This window comes from Zonotrichia albicollis, chromosome 7, assembly GCF_047830755.1.
Source record: "Zonotrichia albicollis isolate bZonAlb1 chromosome 7, bZonAlb1.hap1, whole genome shotgun sequence".
Taxonomy (NCBI): domain Eukaryota; kingdom Metazoa; phylum Chordata; class Aves; order Passeriformes; family Passerellidae; genus Zonotrichia; species Zonotrichia albicollis.
This window is the reverse complement of record NC_133825.1, coordinates 43,978,558-43,995,043: the sequence shown is the minus strand read 5'-3', so window position 1 is coordinate 43,995,043 and position 16,486 is coordinate 43,978,558. Positions and strand designations below refer to the sequence as shown.

At 40.2% G+C, this 16,486-nt stretch overlaps 2 protein-coding genes across 3 annotated transcripts in view; one reads left to right on the top strand and one right to left on the bottom strand.

Annotated features, from left to right (window-relative positions):
* Positions 1-8,120, top strand: part of SHTN1 (shootin 1) — a 55,128-nt gene extending 47,008 nt beyond the window's left edge. For both annotated transcript variants that reach the window (XM_074545295.1, XM_074545294.1), the window contains exon 17: positions 6,595-8,120. In XM_074545295.1, the coding sequence (XP_074401396.1) occupies positions 6,595-6,805 (211 nt within the window). In that variant the 3' untranslated portion in view covers positions 6,806-8,120. The remainder of the gene's footprint in view (positions 1-6,594) is intronic.
* The window catches only part of ENO4 (enolase 4), a gene marked incomplete in the record, with an annotated part of 16,013 nt that continues 6,959 nt past the window's right edge, over positions 7,433-16,486 (bottom strand). Inside the window, 6 exon segments of the mRNA XM_074545296.1 lie at positions 7,433-9,238; positions 10,484-10,601; positions 11,133-11,200; positions 12,159-12,354; positions 14,572-14,697; positions 15,896-16,063. Coding sequence (XP_074401397.1) covers positions 9,180-9,238; positions 10,484-10,601; positions 11,133-11,200; positions 12,159-12,354; positions 14,572-14,697; positions 15,896-16,063 — 735 coding nt within the window.

The following is a 16,486-nucleotide window of genomic DNA, read 5'->3' as shown; positions in this document are numbered from 1 at the left end:
ACAATCATGTGAGTCATCTTGGTCTATATGCTGGTGTGCAGGGCAGTTTCTGTTGAACCAAAACAAGTCCTGACTATTACTCTTAAAAATTTGTTGGTAAAAATTTTGAATTACCTTGAAATCTCAAGTTAAAAAAAAAAAGGGTGCTGCATTTGCACAGATGGGCAGCAGAGTCTTTCATCACAGCAAACTGGAGACCTGAAACCAGCATCAGGGTGAAACCAGCATCAGCAATATTTATTTCAGATTCCCTGCAGGATTGGTTTGCTCTCCAACAGTACCAGGCTCCTTTTGGAATTGAACTGTGCACTTGCTTCTGCTGCCTTGCCAGTTTGCTTGTCAGTTTGTCATTTCAAGAAAAGAAAAGAGATGAGACAAATCAGATTGGCAAAATATTGTAGTTATGGCTAATTAAACTCCTGATTTCCTGCTCTGTCAGTTAGAAAATACCACCAGTACCTATTCTAGCAAGTCTTCATTGTTTTGTTCAGAGGAAGAAGTCATGACAAATGAGCTGAATATTCAGTTTGCATCTATTTTTATGAACTGATATTTCACTTTTATGCAGGTACTTCCATCATTTATTTTTGAGTGGATAAAGAGCCCGATTTCCTTTTGTGCTCTACAGTTGTATTTAATTCCCACAGAGAATTAAAAGCAGAATGCTATTTTCAATCATATGTATTTTCCCCTTTTATTTCATTTAAGTATCCTTAGAAGAAAAATTATCTTCATTTTAATTTAACCAGAAAGATGAAGATATTTTCAGCAGTTGTTTAGGCATGAATAATGCCATTGCATTTTCTTGAGCAGCTACCCTTGACAGAAAGGTGAGGTTGATCCTGAAAATTGTGTTTGTAGTTTGTGGATTTCTGTGATTTGGAACAAACCAGAAAACACAAGACAACTCCTGCCACCTTTTGTGTACCTTTATTTCAACAAACTAAGTGGAAATTGCATTTACAAGAAAGGAAATTAAATAATTGCAGGCCCCAAGGTCTCTCAGAATGCGTGGTGAATTGGCTGTGGGAAGGATCTTGTGCTGACAGTCACAGTTGTTATGTGTTAGAAAAGCATATGTGAAGCTCAATTTATTTCTCAGCTTGCCTATTCAGTGACATCCCAAAAGACACATTTCACTTGAATTTATCTGTTTAAAGCATTAAAACAAATGTGGTGGGCCAGAGTCCTTAGTGCTGCAGGGCTTCCTTGCTCTGAGTCACTGGTGCAAACCTGCTGAATTGGGAACACTCATCCTTGGGGGTGGATTTCCAGTGAGGAGATGCTGGGGCTCTCCTCTTGTGTGCCAGGCTGGCAGGAGGAGCAGGAATAACCTGCAGGCCCCACGCCACAGCACAGAGCAGCTCCTTTGCTTTTCTCTCCTGGGGGCTCTTTGCAGCAGAGGTTGGTAGAAGCAGCCTCCAGACTCTGAGCTGTGAAAGGTGTTGGAAGCAGGCAGCAGAGGGCAGTTCCTCTGGCCAGCAGGTCTGACAGCTCAGCTCTGTAACCAGGCAGCTTTCTGGGCTTCCCTGCAAGCAGCTTAGCTTGGATCAGCAGAGCACCTCTGACTGTGCTTTGATTTGTAATCTGGAGTGCCCCTAGTGCATCCTGGATCCCTGGATTCATGGCATGAGTGAAGCTAAACCAGGGCATGTGATCCATCCATAGTTTTGGATGTCCTGGGGGGCACACACTGAATCACCCTGAGCTGTGTGCCCTGCACAGGGGCTGCTCCCTCCACACTCTGCTCCTGTTGCACCACCCCATTCTCTAAAGAGCACTGAACAAACACTGCCCTGCCTGGACTGGATAGCCTGTTCTCCTTATTCCCACCTGAGATTAAAAATGCAGCTCCCATCATTTGTAATTCCTTGCAACCTAACCAAGGTGTGACTTGTTAATGTGTTTGCAGCAGCTGAGCAAACCTTTCCCATCACAGGGAGCACTGCATGTCTCATCACTGCCAGGTGTCTCTTGCAGGGCAGGGTTTATTCTTTTCTCTTCACCTAGATTTTAATGTACAACTTGCTATAGAAGAGTTCAGAGCCCCTAGGTGAGGTGTTATTTCAGTGCAAGAGGTTCTTGTGTGTCTGAAGCCATCAAGGAGATGGTTTGGAATGTGTGAAATTTTGCTGAGGTGCTGCTTAGGGGGGAGACATCAGTAACTGTGTCCTGCAGAGAAACTGAGGCCTCACCTGAGTGTGCAGGTAACTTCCTCTGCAGATCTCCTCCCCAGTGTTTAACCCAGCATGAGTGTAATTTTGGGACAACTGCTCAGAAGAGGTGACAATTTGTTTTCCTTGGCAGCAAAGCCAGTTCCCATGACCCCCTGCATGGGCACAGAAGGGAAAGGTGTATCTGGCCCTGCCCCTGGATTTTGGGTTTTTTGGTGGGGGTTTTTTCAGCACTTGGTAAACATTGTGTTTCTGGGGTGCAGAGTTCTCTGCTGACAGAGTGCACTACAGAGAGGGTTAGTCTTAATCTGATGATTTTATACAATTAAAGGATTTGTCCTCCCTCTCCCAGCTGTAATCTTAGTACCCCAAATCATCTACCAGCTCTGCAGGGAGCAGCTCAGCCTCAGCTGGAATGAACTGCAAAGGTTTCCCAGTGCAGCTTGAACGTGGCAATTTAGTTCAAACAACAGATGAAGAAAACAATGGGATGCTCTGGAAGTTGGAGGTCTCCTCAGTCTTAACTGTTTTAAAAGCCACTGAGGCATTTTTCTTAGCTTGTACTCTTTGTGTGCCCTCTCAGTGCAGGCAGAAGCTCTCCAAGATTCTTCATTGAAGTAAATTTTCTGATCTTCTTGAGCTTTTCCAAAAGAAGCACCTGAAAGTGGGACCAAAGTCCATGCTAAAGATTGTCTGCAGTTCTGTCCTGCTGGCTGCTGTGCTGGCCACCTTTGCACTCAGCTGGGTTTAGCAGGGGCATTCTGAAATGGAGGAGGTTTCCTGCCTTCCCTCACAGATGTCTGGTGGCACTGGTACTTCAGTAGGGAGCAGAGGGCTCATTCACCACTGTCACTGTGAATGTTCCCTGTAATCACTGCTGGACTAATACTGGTGGTGCTGTGATGGAATTCTTTGTTCATCTCAGACTTTCAAAACTTGGAATTGGTGTCTTTTTTACTGTTGCTCAGTATTAGCCTGTGCTCTTCTCTGGTTTATTCTCCTACCTTGTTAAGAATTCTGAAATAATAGACGTGCAGTTTTTTGCTTTTATTCTCAATGAATACTGGCATAAAATTCTGTTTTCTAATGGATACATACTACAATGATTTTACAGTGATTTCACGAATAGAACACTGACCCAGGTTAAATAATGCCAAGGTTCTAATATTTCCAGAGGAAACAAAGAAAATCCAAGTCTCAGTTGACAATCTGATCCTTAGTTTGTCCTTTTGTACTCCTACTGTAAATTTTATGCAAAGGTCACAGCAGTGCTACGTCACAGGCTTTAGTAACCCTTTAGTATTTACACTTTCTGTAGGTTCTGGAACTATATAAACAGAACAGATTGCTTCTGATATTCTTACATTAAAAAGCATGGAGTATTGCACATCTCACAGCATTAATCTCAAATGCATTTCTCATCTAAATCCATATTTCACAGTGCAGATTTGATGTGTTTAGTCATTAAAAAATGCATGCATACTTGTGAGCAACTGTGTGTGCTTGAGTACAATAGAACTAGGGTCTCAATTTCTGTTTAAATATAAAGCTGGACAAATAACAGGAATATTGATAACAGCATTAACAATCTCAGTGAGAGAAAAACTTTGCACAGAACTGAATGCAAATACCTTGGCTGGACAAAATTGAATTTTTCAGAACTGTAGCAAACTCTGTCTTTGCTCATTGCTTTTCCCAGCTTTATTTGTACAAGTAGATGCTGTTTTTTGAAAAGGAGCACCAAAATTATGTTCATTCTTCCCACTGAAACATTCTGCTCTTGGCAAACTGTTGAAAGTGAGCTGTGAATAACTGATAAATAGGGTTAATAATTTTTAACAATGCCTTAGCTGTAACAGCAGCATTGTCAGGCTGGTGCTGCACCAGTGTGAAGGATTTGAAGAAGGCAATACTGGTACAACAAAGTCGGATAGTAATTCTTATTTTTATGCTGCAAACACTGATTTAATCACCGGTTTTCTCCATTAAACTACTTTATATCGACATCTTTCATTTTTCTGTCCTTTGAAGGTGGTAAATATGATTGCCATTTTATCCATTTTTGTTACAAATGAAACAGACTTCAGAGCGTTTGGCTGTGCATCAGTTGTTGGAATGCTGCCATACACTAATGCAGACTCCCCACTGTGAGCCCAGTGAAGAATTATACTTTGATTCACCAGATTGTATTAAATAGTCCAGCTGTTGGGATTTGAAAGATAGTTACCTCCAAAGTGAAATAAAAATGAACTTGGCATTTATGGCTTTGACCATTTTTATAGTGTTGGGCAATCAGCTTTTCAAAAGTAGCACTTTTTAAAATAACCCTCTTCTGGTTACACTGCTTTAAAAAGTTTAATTTGCTGTAGCATTCAAAATACCCCGCCTTGTATTTTTCTGGAATGATTGACAACTTTTGCATAAAATAAGCATTATTTTCCTTTTGAAATCACTAGCTTCTGATGATAATCAAATGAGTCTGAAACTGTATCTATTAGTGCCAATTTCTGCATTAATTAACTTATACCAAAATTCTAATGTTAGAGACAATTCTTGTAATTAAAGCTTGAACATGGAATTTCATTTGTTCTATCCAGTGCTGCAGCAGCAAGCTGAGTAAATTCTTTCTGAAATGGAAAGTGCAGCAACTGTTGTTTCTGTGGTTATTTTTTGTTTTTAACCTGTTCATTTACCCTCTTCCCATCACATGGGAGCTGGTGCAGTCCCCACCCAGAGTTCTGATTTTTGAGTGGGGTGACCTCTTTCTTCTTTGTCATTTTCTTTAGGACAAAGACTGTCACAATAAAGGGCATTTCATGGCAGATGGATCCTGTAGCTGAATTTTTTTCTCTGGCCCCGAGTTGATTCTACCTTTTCCTCTCAAGGGTGTTACCTTACCAGAATGGAAGACTGTTTCTTAAAAATAAACATAAAAATTTAGAGGAAAAAAGGACAAGCCTACAGTGCATGTAGGACCTTGCAGCTTGAGGGATTTCAGCACCTGCCCAGTCTGGGCTCTGTGGGTGTGGATGGTGCACCCATAGCGGCCTGTGAGGCTGAGCCTAAGGATGGGCCAGTGCAGTGTGGCTGCCATCCCTGAGCCTGCCCAGCTCCCTGCCCACAGGCACTGGGCTGGGGGCTCTGGGGGCTCAGGCTCTGGGGTGCTAATGGTCTGGAAGGCTCAGGCTCTGGGGGATCTGGTTCTGGGGGGCTCAGGCTATGGGGGAACTGGATCTGGAAGGCTCAAGCTCTGGGGCATTGGGTTCTGGGGGGCTCAAGCTCTGCAATGCTCAGGCTTTGGGGATTCAGGCTCTGCAATGCTCAGGTTTTGGGGGCTCAGGCTCTGCAATGCTCAGGCTTTGGGGGCTCAGGCTCTGGAAGGCTCAGGCTGAGGGGCTCAGGCTCTGCAATGCTCAGGCTTTGGGGGCTCAGGCTCTGCAATGCTCAGGTTTTGGGGGCTCAGTCTCTGCAATGCTCAGGTTTTGGGGGCTCAGTCTCTGCAATGCTCAGGCTCTGCAATGCTCAGGCTTTGGGGGCTCAGTCTCTGCAATGCTCAGGTTTTGGGGGCTCAGGCTCTGCAATGCTCAGACTCTGGGAGCTCAGGCTCAGGGGCTCAGGCTCTGGAGTGCAGGGTGCAGGAGGCACAGCCTGTGCTCTCAGGCTCTCTGTCTGCCCACCCAGCGGGGTTAAGGTGGCAGTGGGAACACCCCAGTCTGCCACTTGTTCAGGCTGAGCATTCCCAGTGTTTGCCATGTTCTCTGCTGGTGCATTCCAGCTAATCTAAAGATTTGCCTGCATGTTTTCAACACCAGTACAAAGCTTCTGAATACACACAAGTGCTTTTAGTGTTTATAGGCTGATGCCAGCTTTGACAAATAACCCAGGTGTCTCTGACCTTTCCTTCCTCCCTGCTCTGAGGCTTTTTTATCCCCACAAATCCCTGCTCTGCAAACAATGGTGGTGTAACCCCATTTCTGCAGCACAGAGCGTGGGTCAAACACCCTTGACAGTTCAGCAGACCAGTAGGTGAATTTCCAGAAATGCTCAGTGCTTGCTCCCAGTGAGGCCTGCAGCAGCCAAGGGAACACCTGGTTACTCTGTGCCTCAGTCTGCAGTGCAGCCCCCAGGCAGGTGGCTCTGGGATAGAGGTGTGCAGAAGCCATTTTTCAGTGCCTTATGAGTTCATTTTTCATCTTCCATGCCTGGCTTAACAAATGATTCAGGAGAGGGAATGTGACTGTTGCATTTTGTGCACTGCTATCTGTACATAACAGCTGTTAAATCCATAAATCTATTTATTAGCTTAGCAGACCTGTCTTGGTTGTATGTGCTACTAATAGAAATGCTTTTCTGTGTTTTTATGCCTTTCTGCATATGTGAACTGTCATTTGTATTTATATATTTATTCTTTTTCTTCTAGATCAACTAGTCACACAGAATTGACAAGAAAAGCTTCTAGCAGTGAAAAAGAGACAGAATCCGTGGTAGTTTTAGATCCTGTGTCCACCAGTGGGGATCAAGTGTCTGAAAATGCCCTGAACCAGAACAAAGTGAAAGAGGAAAAAAGCAAGCCACTGCATAAAGAAACTAACGTTGGGAAAATGAAAGAAACAGATAGTTCTAGCTGTTAATTGTTACTCTGCAAGGCTGTACCTTTTGGGAATCATTATCTGGACATGTGAATTGCTTAGGTGTGTTACTAGGGGCCACGGTCTGTACTCCAGACAGAAATAATACAGATTGAAATGGTCTTTTGTATGCAGCTTTTGTTACATGCACTGAAGTGTTAAATAACTGTGTGTCACTCAAAATCCCTTTCCCATTTTAATTTTGCAGGTATGGCTATTAATTTCTTAGATTGTGTCAGTTACCTTTAAAAATGGATTTGAAGAGGCTTTTTAAACTCTTCTTTTATTGAGAAGATGCCTTGTTGAAGATCTGTTCCAAAGCTTGCCAGAAGCCCCTTGCATCCCTCTTGAGCTGGACAGGTTTGGGTTAGACCCTGGAAGTGATTGCACCCTCATCAGCTTCAGTATGGGGGTGTTACTGATTATTAATAAAAATGTGTTTAAACACATTGCTCTAAAGATACCCACTTAAACCAAGATCTGGTTGGTCCCCTGCCTGCTGTCCCCACACAGGCAGGAAATGAAAAGCACAAGCACAACCCTTCTGTCTCAGATTGTCAGGGGACAGAGACTGAAATGCAGAGGCAGTGCAGCATCTCTTTGTGGTACCAGGATTTTTGGCAGTGATAGCCAGACTCAGGGCTGTGTGGGCTGGGACTGGTGCTCTCAGCTGGGTTAAAAGCTTTGCAAAGAAAGACTTGTTCCTGAGTTTTGTTTCAATGTTACACAGCAGCTTTTGGAACTGCTGCAGCTGGAGTCTGTTTTTACTGCTGCACAAAAATAACTTGCCTTAGGCTCCAGTGGGTATGGGCTGCATTTGGGATTCATTCTAGGACTGCAAGTTATTGGGAATCATCAGCATTCTGAGAACTCCCAGCTGAAAGCTCACAGTGCTCACAAATGAGCCCTTGCTTTGAACCTGGCACACACTGGTGGCATTAATTTCTTTGTTAGGTGACACTTCAGGTGTCTGTATTTGATAACACAAATCCCAGTTTCCCTCAGCCCTTATTTCTATGGCAAGGGTGAGATAGGAACATCATTGATTTGCTCCACTGCCAATTCACATTCCATTGTGGTCTCTTTAAATTCAGCACAGTATCTCATTCTTTTATAATGAACAAATGGAATCAGGGATTTACCTAAAGATTGGTGTAACTGAAATTGGGTGGGCACGTACTTGAATGCACTTGGATTCTTTTTTATTTAATTATTTGAAACAGTGATAGTATTGAAAGGATGAATGTTCTGAGTTTGTTGGTTTGGCTCTGCATGCAACTGTCTGGTGCTTTTCCTAAAAATAAAATGATAGTAATGAGTGTGGTGGTTTCACATCTATTTTGGTGGTTTTTGCATGTTTGCTACGAAAATCTTGGACTTGATCTAATGACTGAATTACATACAGTTCATAAACTTGCAGGAATTTGTCTCTCACTGATATTTTCATTTCTTGGGGGCAGTTGGTTCTGGTTAATTTTTACTTAGTTGTCTGTTACACTGAACTTAAAATGCAAAATTTCATATATGTATTTTTTCCTCAAATTATTGCTGCTGTATTATATGTTCAGATTTTCAAATTATGCAAAACCAAGAAGTTTTTCAAGAAGCATTTCTTTTACTTAAACTGTTTTGTTACCTAGAACATAAATTATTTCTTTAACTTTTCATTGTTGCTTATTAAAAAGACTCCTGACAAGTTTCCCAGACCTTGTGGAATTGACTTGTTACTCACTGCTGCCAACTGGAGCAGGCTTCCTACTGATGCCAGTCCCAGCTCTGTGCCCAGCATTTGGGGTTTGCACTTGTCTTGAGGGCTGCAAGTGGAGCAAATTCTTCTTTGCAGGCTGGATCTCAGAGCAGCACTGAGGGGGTGGGGAGGATGGAGCAGCAGAACACTCAAGGCCTTTGTTTTTCTGTAAAATGTGGTGTTCTGTTTGTGTTTGGGGTTTTTTTACTGTTTGTCAACAGCTTGCTCTTTGTATGGAGGGAGATTCTGATTTTCTCAAAACAAACATTTAGTTACTTCACACAGCAGTATTTGTTTTGTCAATTTGTAAATGCAGCACAGAATTTTGTGGTGTTTTCAGTGACTATAGTCACTGCTCAGTTAATTTGGTTTCAGCTGAAGGCAATGGTCCCTGGGAAAAGAGAAGCCAGTATTTGAAATCTTTTAGAGATATCTGGCTGAACTGCTCAAAATTAAATGGATTTAGAAATAGTTAATATATAAGTTTCTTAGCAAATGTTTTTTCTTAGAAATTATCCCAAAGTTAGTGTTGACAGCCTAGGTTAGTGTGCTGTTCTCTGAGGCTGTGAATCTGCAGGGCTGGCTGAGAACTGTGGAGGCAACTAAACCTTCTGTGGGGCAGGAAGCACATCAGGAAGTTGTTGCTGGCTTTTCTTCAGCAAAATCAACAAATTCAAGTTTTGGTTTACCTGAAATAGAAGAAAAAGAAACAGGCAGCTCATGTTTGCTGTAATGGGGTTTGTTGTGATGTTCTTTTGGAAATGCCCCATGATGCTTACAAGGCTGGACACACCTTTAGAGGTCTGGTCCTTCCTTAGAAAGGAAGAACACTGTGAGTACAGGACCAGGCCATGGTCTACATGGCCTACACTGTTTGAGGAGGCAATATATTAATACTGCTGATGCAGTTAAAATTCATAGTTCTATAATTACCTATCTTATCTTTGAAAAGTGCACTCTGTGAAACTATTAGCAAAAAAAAAAATGTTTCTGTTTTTACAATGCTTATTTATGAGCAAGGGGGAGTTTTCAGAAAGCTCAACATATTTTCAATTAAAAAAAGAATTTCAACTAAAAACTTTGTTCTATAGCGTGCACGTCAAGTGCTGCTACCCTATGTGTAGAACACTGGAAATTATTACAAACAAGAGGGTAAAATGACTTAATTCTGCTTCGTGTTTCCTTTTCTTAGGCATAATACAATTCCTGCAAACCCTTTCCTTCCATTCTTCCCCTCCTTGTCTCTCTGCCTCCCCTTTAGACTGCATGTCTTTATTCTGGCTTGATTGATACCTGGGCAAGTCGAGAAGTGGCTCTAATGAACTGCTAAGCATTTAACAGTGCCTTGGTACAGTGTAAAAAGAAGATGCAGGTCCTGAAACAGGCAGGCAGATGCATACAAGTGGCTAAGGCTGAATGTGCATCGTCAACTTGGGGTTTTCTTGGGTTTTATTTGAGGCTTACCCACGCAATTGTAGCTTTCCAAACACATTTTGCTGGAAATGTAACGTACAAAAGAGGGTTGTGAAATGAAGTTTTGTTAGCAATATATGTTTCGGGCCTCGAGGGAGGTGGGGTATTTGGCCTAAAATTCCATTTTGGCAGCTTTTCGACACATTATATGCACGGTTTTTTGTTTTGTTCCTTTTTGCACCGTGGGCTTCAAGACTCCAACCAATTAATTCTGGGGGAAAAAAAGCTTAATGTAGGCTACTCCTCAAGAAGGGGTCTATTTTAACATTCAGTAAACAGATAATCCATTAGGACAACAATATACATTGTGGCAAGTGCTATCCTAGGCTTTTTTTGTCAGCCCTTATTTATAGCCTTTTGATTCCGCTTCCCTCCTGGGGTGCGGTTTCAATCATTCTCCCTCCAATCTTTGTGCCCGCATTCATGGCAGGCTGAAAACAAAGTAAGAAAGAAGCTCGTACGCAGCGCTCCATTCGCGGCCAGTTCCTCCTCTATAGCCAGCAGCCGGTTGTATTTGGCCACCCTTTCTCCGCGGGACAGACCTCCCAACTTGAGGAACCTGGCACCCAGGCCCACAGCCTGCAACGAGAAAATCCTCACTTGGCCAAGCGAAGTCATTCCCAAAAATTAAACACCGTATCCTCAGTCTAACTGAGCACCCTCGTCTCTCTGCTGAGAAAAACGGGGAAATAAAACCTCCCCGTGAAAGATCTGCCCGATGCAAACAGTAATTTTAGCTGGCATGTGAAGGGAAATTTTATGTGCAAAAGATTAAATATAGTAGTGTTAGGGATATTTGCTTACAGTGTTGTTACTACGCTGGAATGTTGTAAGTAACTCAGTTTTTTTTATAAATTAATGCAAGCAAATGGATCATACACACTTTTGAATATACTCCCTGCTTTGGCAAATTTCCTGTGTGCTCTCTTTACACTCAAAAGAATAACCATTCTCTGTGGGAAAAAAAAAAAAAACCAACCCCCTAGAAAAAGCCCATTTTGTAAAATGTTGTTTCTTTCTCAAGCACAAAAACGCTTTCTCCTTAAAAAATAGTGCATGTTAAAAGCAGTATTTTTGCAATTCTGCAATTGAACAGCTTTCAGTACTTACCAGATCCACGAGGCTCTCATCTGAAGATTCTCTATCTGGACTTCCTAATATGGAAATATGTCTTTGACCTATATATAACAGGAGGGAACACCTTCATTAGAGTATATTTTATATATTTGACACAGAAATTGTTTGGACTTCTCTTTTCTTTTTTTATTTTTTTTTTTTTTTTTAAACCCTTGGGCTATGCAAGCTTAAACAGGAGTAAACCCCACCTGACAAAAATGTAAACTGTATTGCTATATTTGCTGTTTCCTACATTAACATTCTGTTTTATTTTCAGATGGATAAGGGAACATTTAACATCCTGTCCTGGTCTCTGTCTCTCACTGATCTGTCTGAACAGGCTGTGCTATTTATTTTAAATGTGTTCCTCACTATAGTAATTATTTTTCTTCCATTCCAAAAAGACTTTACCATCCTGACTGAATGGAATCTTTTAGTTGCTATTTACTCACTCTGATACAGTGACTCTGGGTGCTTTTTAAGGAATAAGAAAAAAAGTAAGCTATATTAAATTTGTTCACTATTCCTTAGGTATAAAATTAATAAAGGAAATCTGATACAAAGAGAAATCTTACATGTGAAGCTGCACAGTTTCTTAATACTTACCACAAAGGCTCAATAATATGTAGTCAATAATCAATCTAAATATATTTTTAAACAGTTTGCACACATCTGAATTTTTAAATTATTAATGCTAAAATTATTCAAAATTTAGATGAATTGACCACATCTCTCTTATTTTCTTTAATTCTGATATCTAACTGCATGACACTTAGCTGCAGTGCCAAAGGGCACCCACATTCAAAACATTCACAGTGTATTAACTGGCAATAGCTGAAACCTTTACTGCTGTTTTAAGACCCTTGACAGGGATTTTGGAATCAAAACTCGAATTTCAGTTTGTTCTGACAAGTGCCTTCTAAATTAGAATTTATTAATTAGAATAATTAAATGAAAACACGTCATATTTACAGGTGTGGCTTGCAGGGTTTGGTTTCAGCCTTTCCCCCCTCTACTCACCATCCAGAATTGCAGTCAGTTCTATCAGCTCTGACACCGTGGTCTGGTTAATGTATTTCAGGACAACACCACTGCACATTGCTATGTTTATGTTTTGGTCAGTTTTGAGTTTGGAAATTTGTGTGGCAGCATCTTCAGCAATCAGGAAGCATTTGGAACCAAGGGCACGACAGATGCTGCTCCACTGGTCCCTGTCCTGCACGAACAAATTGAGCAAACAACTGCAGTTTAAAAAACTAAACTGAATGGAAACTCTAAAAATCAAATAATAATCTGGGTTTAATCCTAAATATGCCCTTCATATAAACATACTACATTTTATAATGTATTTTAAATCTGTCTGCCTAAGAAAAACATACCACTTGGATTTTCCTTGGGTTTTAAGATTATGTTAGAAAACATACATTTTAATCTGAAATTAATCAACACTATTTGCACAAAATATAGTTAAAATATTTAAATTAAATTAAGTGTAGGGGTCTGCTATTTTGATTTCCCTACTGAAATTTATTTCATTTTGATGGAACATAAAATAATTTTTTATTGTTTTATTCAAATGACTCATTTTTGTGTTACATTTCAAGTGTCACAGTTGTTTGAACATAAAACAATGAACACGAGACATAGACTCAATGGCAGGACCCATAGGGAACAGAGGAATACAATGCTCTCTTTTCTAGCAAAGCTCCATTTTTCAGGGTCTTTGTTTCTTTATTTTAATGCATTGTCCACATGCTACATGGTCCAGGCTAAATAAAGGACAAGGATATGTAAAGAAATTTGAAAGAAGAAATTTACGAATTAATTTGCTTGCTTTGTATCCACAGAATGCAAAGTTCTCACATTAGAAACATCTCTATTTCATAATTTTGCCATTCTTGGTCTGTGGATCAGCTTTTTGTACTTATGTACTTGCAATCAACATCAGATGCCATTCCTGCATGGATTTCAAGCCTGTGCATAAGAAAAAATGAAGTTTTTGACACTTGAACAAATGTTTTAAATTTTAACACCAAAGTGGTCTGGTGTCTGGCAATGAATTATTGAATTGGTACCAGAACTAATCCTGAAGGATCTGATTATCAGGGGCAAAGATGTGGCATGGGTAAACCTTGGAGATTTGGGAGGAGGAGGAGGAGGAGGAGGAGGAGGAGGAGAGGCATTTCCCTTAACTCTGGACTCTGTTCCCATCTGCCCTGCACTGTGTGCTGCAATTCTCCTGCTGATTCTCATCTTGCACACATTTTCCTTCATAAGAATTCTCCAGGACGTTTGCAGCCCTGGCAGGAGTGGGGAGTGACCTGGTGTTTTGGAACGTGGTAATTCAGGGAGTCAGACTGAAACAACACAGGGAGGCAAGGCTAACCAGAGTGAGGTAATCCCAAACACAGTTATTCAAAAAATGAACTTTTGAAGTTCCAGTTGAGGACAAAATCAGATGGATTTGGCAGTTCATCAGTTTTAGAATTATTGATTCAGGCACTGGGCAGATTCACAGAGCCAACATCACTTTGCTTCTCCCTTCAATCACAGTCTTTGTGTTTTGTTCATGAAAATGAACTCCCTATATTTATTTTTAAGAAGATAAAGTGAAATTTGACACCAAGAGCAAATTTTGTATTAAGCTGGGCAACTGCAGAATCTGAGTCTACAATTGTAGGTTCTGCAGCAATTAAGTTTTTATTCTTTTTTTGAACACATGGAAATTTAACCTCATGTATAAATGTGAATATTTAAATTTATGCAATCTTTTATCCATCTACAGCTTGATAACATGCTTAATATTATTGTGCTTTATTGTTGTTCTTGATTGGCCACATTAATTAACTCCTCTAACTTTGATAGCAGAGGTGTCTTACTCCCACCTGAAAAATTTTGCTGAGCAATGCTGCCAGTGAAAGGACCCTGGTTATAAATATCCATCACAAAAAACTGCAGCAATAACATTCTGGTGAATTTTTGGCTGAATATACAACAATGTTCAAATTTTTTCTTCTCCACCTTAATATAACACATCAATTTTTTTTGTAATACACTTAAATTTTACAATTTCACCTTATAATTTGAATAGTGTACATAAAGATGAAAATGTAATCAAAATAACAGTGGTTTAGCAAGCAGAATCAGATTTAAAAAAAGCAAATTCTTGTAATTCTTTAAGGTATGTGTACTCACTGTATTCTGTCAGGATTTTCCATCAGAAATTATGTAAAAAGTATTGAAAAATTTGGATATTGCTAATAAAATATATTCAAATAAATTGTTAGATGCATTTTCCAGGAATATTTTTGTGCTTAAAAACTTGAAAATCAGAAGCTTTGTATTTAACATTTTTTGCAAAAATGAGAAAAGGTTAGTGATATGCACTGAACAGTACCACCAGTTTTTAAAGGGCTGCACTGTGGTATCTTACCTCTTTTCTTAAGGGATCTATTAATGCAGTAATAAAAGGAAAATTCTTAATCATTTCCACATACATGGCAACCATTTCATCAGGACTTTTGAATGTTCCGGTGAGTATTTCGTATTTCCCTTTATCCTAGAAAGCAAAAAGCATGGAAGGTGAGGAATGAGGACCCTGAGCAGCAGAGTGCAGCCATCCCTGTGAAGGCAGGGGCTGGCTGTGCTTCGGTCAGGAGGCATCCACTCCTCTGCCTCACCCTGTGCCTGAGCTGTCAGCACACTGGTACAGAAAACTCTGCCTCAGGTGACACCGTGGCTTCCAGCGGGCTCATGCCAAAGGAAGAGAGATCTATTTCAGCATTTCAGCCAGTCTGACACAATTGCAGCATGAAATTAGCAATATTTGACATTTTTATTGAATCTCGTGTGAAAAAAAAATCTCATTTTTCTCTCCCCCCCCCCCCCCCCCCCCCCCCACAAAAAAAAGGCGATTTTTTTTTCTCCTCATTTTGATGAAGAAAATATTGCTGGGGCAAGGAGTGCACTCTCAGTGCCCAAAACCAAGATACTGCCTTTCCCTGCTTCTTTCCCCTTTCAAAAAAAAAAAAAAAAAATAGACTCATTTAAAACCAGTCTCATCATTCTGGGAAGCACAAACTGCAGCCTGGGAGGAATTTTAAGGGCACACTAAAACTGTGCCAGGATATCCACTGCTTTAGTGGCTTTGACAGTTCAATAACAGAAAGTTACAGAATTACTGGTAATTCAATGGTTAAGATTTTGCACATTCTGTTATAGGATACAAATATCAGAGCCAGGTGATATCTTTTACTTTCACAAAAGATATTGGTAATGGAAGCTTTGGCACTACAGAACACACAAAAAGCTTATAAGGTACTAAAAGGAATTGGAAGTTTCTTTTTCTGCTTGGAAAAAAATCTGATTGATCTTGGAATGAGGGGCAAGAACTGTAAGACTTTATCAGGAGATAAACAGATTTTGTCAAATAAAAACATTAAAAAACTGATATTAAAACATCAATGTTGATGCACAATGAGATGGGCACTAATGTGTACATAAACATGCCATAGTAAAAATACAAGCAAATGTTAGGACAGTTTGAAGCAAACAAGAGGTGTGGCTTAAGATAATGGAAAAACAAGCAGATTCAGCCAGAATTCATAAATGCAGAGATAATTCTTTCTGTTTGCTTGATTGCTATCTTAAAAAAAGGGAGTTAGGAGCTTGTAGGTGAGTCTGCAACATAATAATAATGTTAACAAAGCTACATTTATTTTAAAACCCAAGAAAATTGAAATTGAAAAATAACTTACATAATCCATTAATTCATGAGCAGCACAATTTATTGCTAAGTACAGGTCTGTTCCCAGCTCCAGACCTAAACTGTTGCAAGCTGCTTGCACTTGCAGTAGCAGTTGTTCCAGACTATCATATCCTGTTATCAGGCAGCCTAAGTGTGAAATTCTTTTTAAGGGTCCTGGCTGAAAGCAAAACAAAAATAATCATTTTATTTACACACATAGTTATTATACATATTTATGGGCTCTTTTTCATTGTCATTTCAGTCTGCATTTAGTCATCAAATTATAGATTTGTTCTCACAAATCTCCTTAGTGGCTTTAAGGACAATTCTCTAGGAAAGAGGGATTATCAAATACTAATGAGTAGAGAGCAACAGTCCTTGGAAATATTTCTACTCATGCAGATCTCAGTCTTGCATGGCTAGCACTGGTTTAAAAAATTATCTTAAAGGCACTCTTAACAACCACTGGGGTGCCATAAATGCTCTGGTGTTATGGACCAACCCTTTTCCCAAAAAAACATATCCTCCCCTTTTAAAAGCTTTTACTCATTAATCCTCAACTACAACATTGATATTGACTCTGGAGAGTGCTCAAGAAACC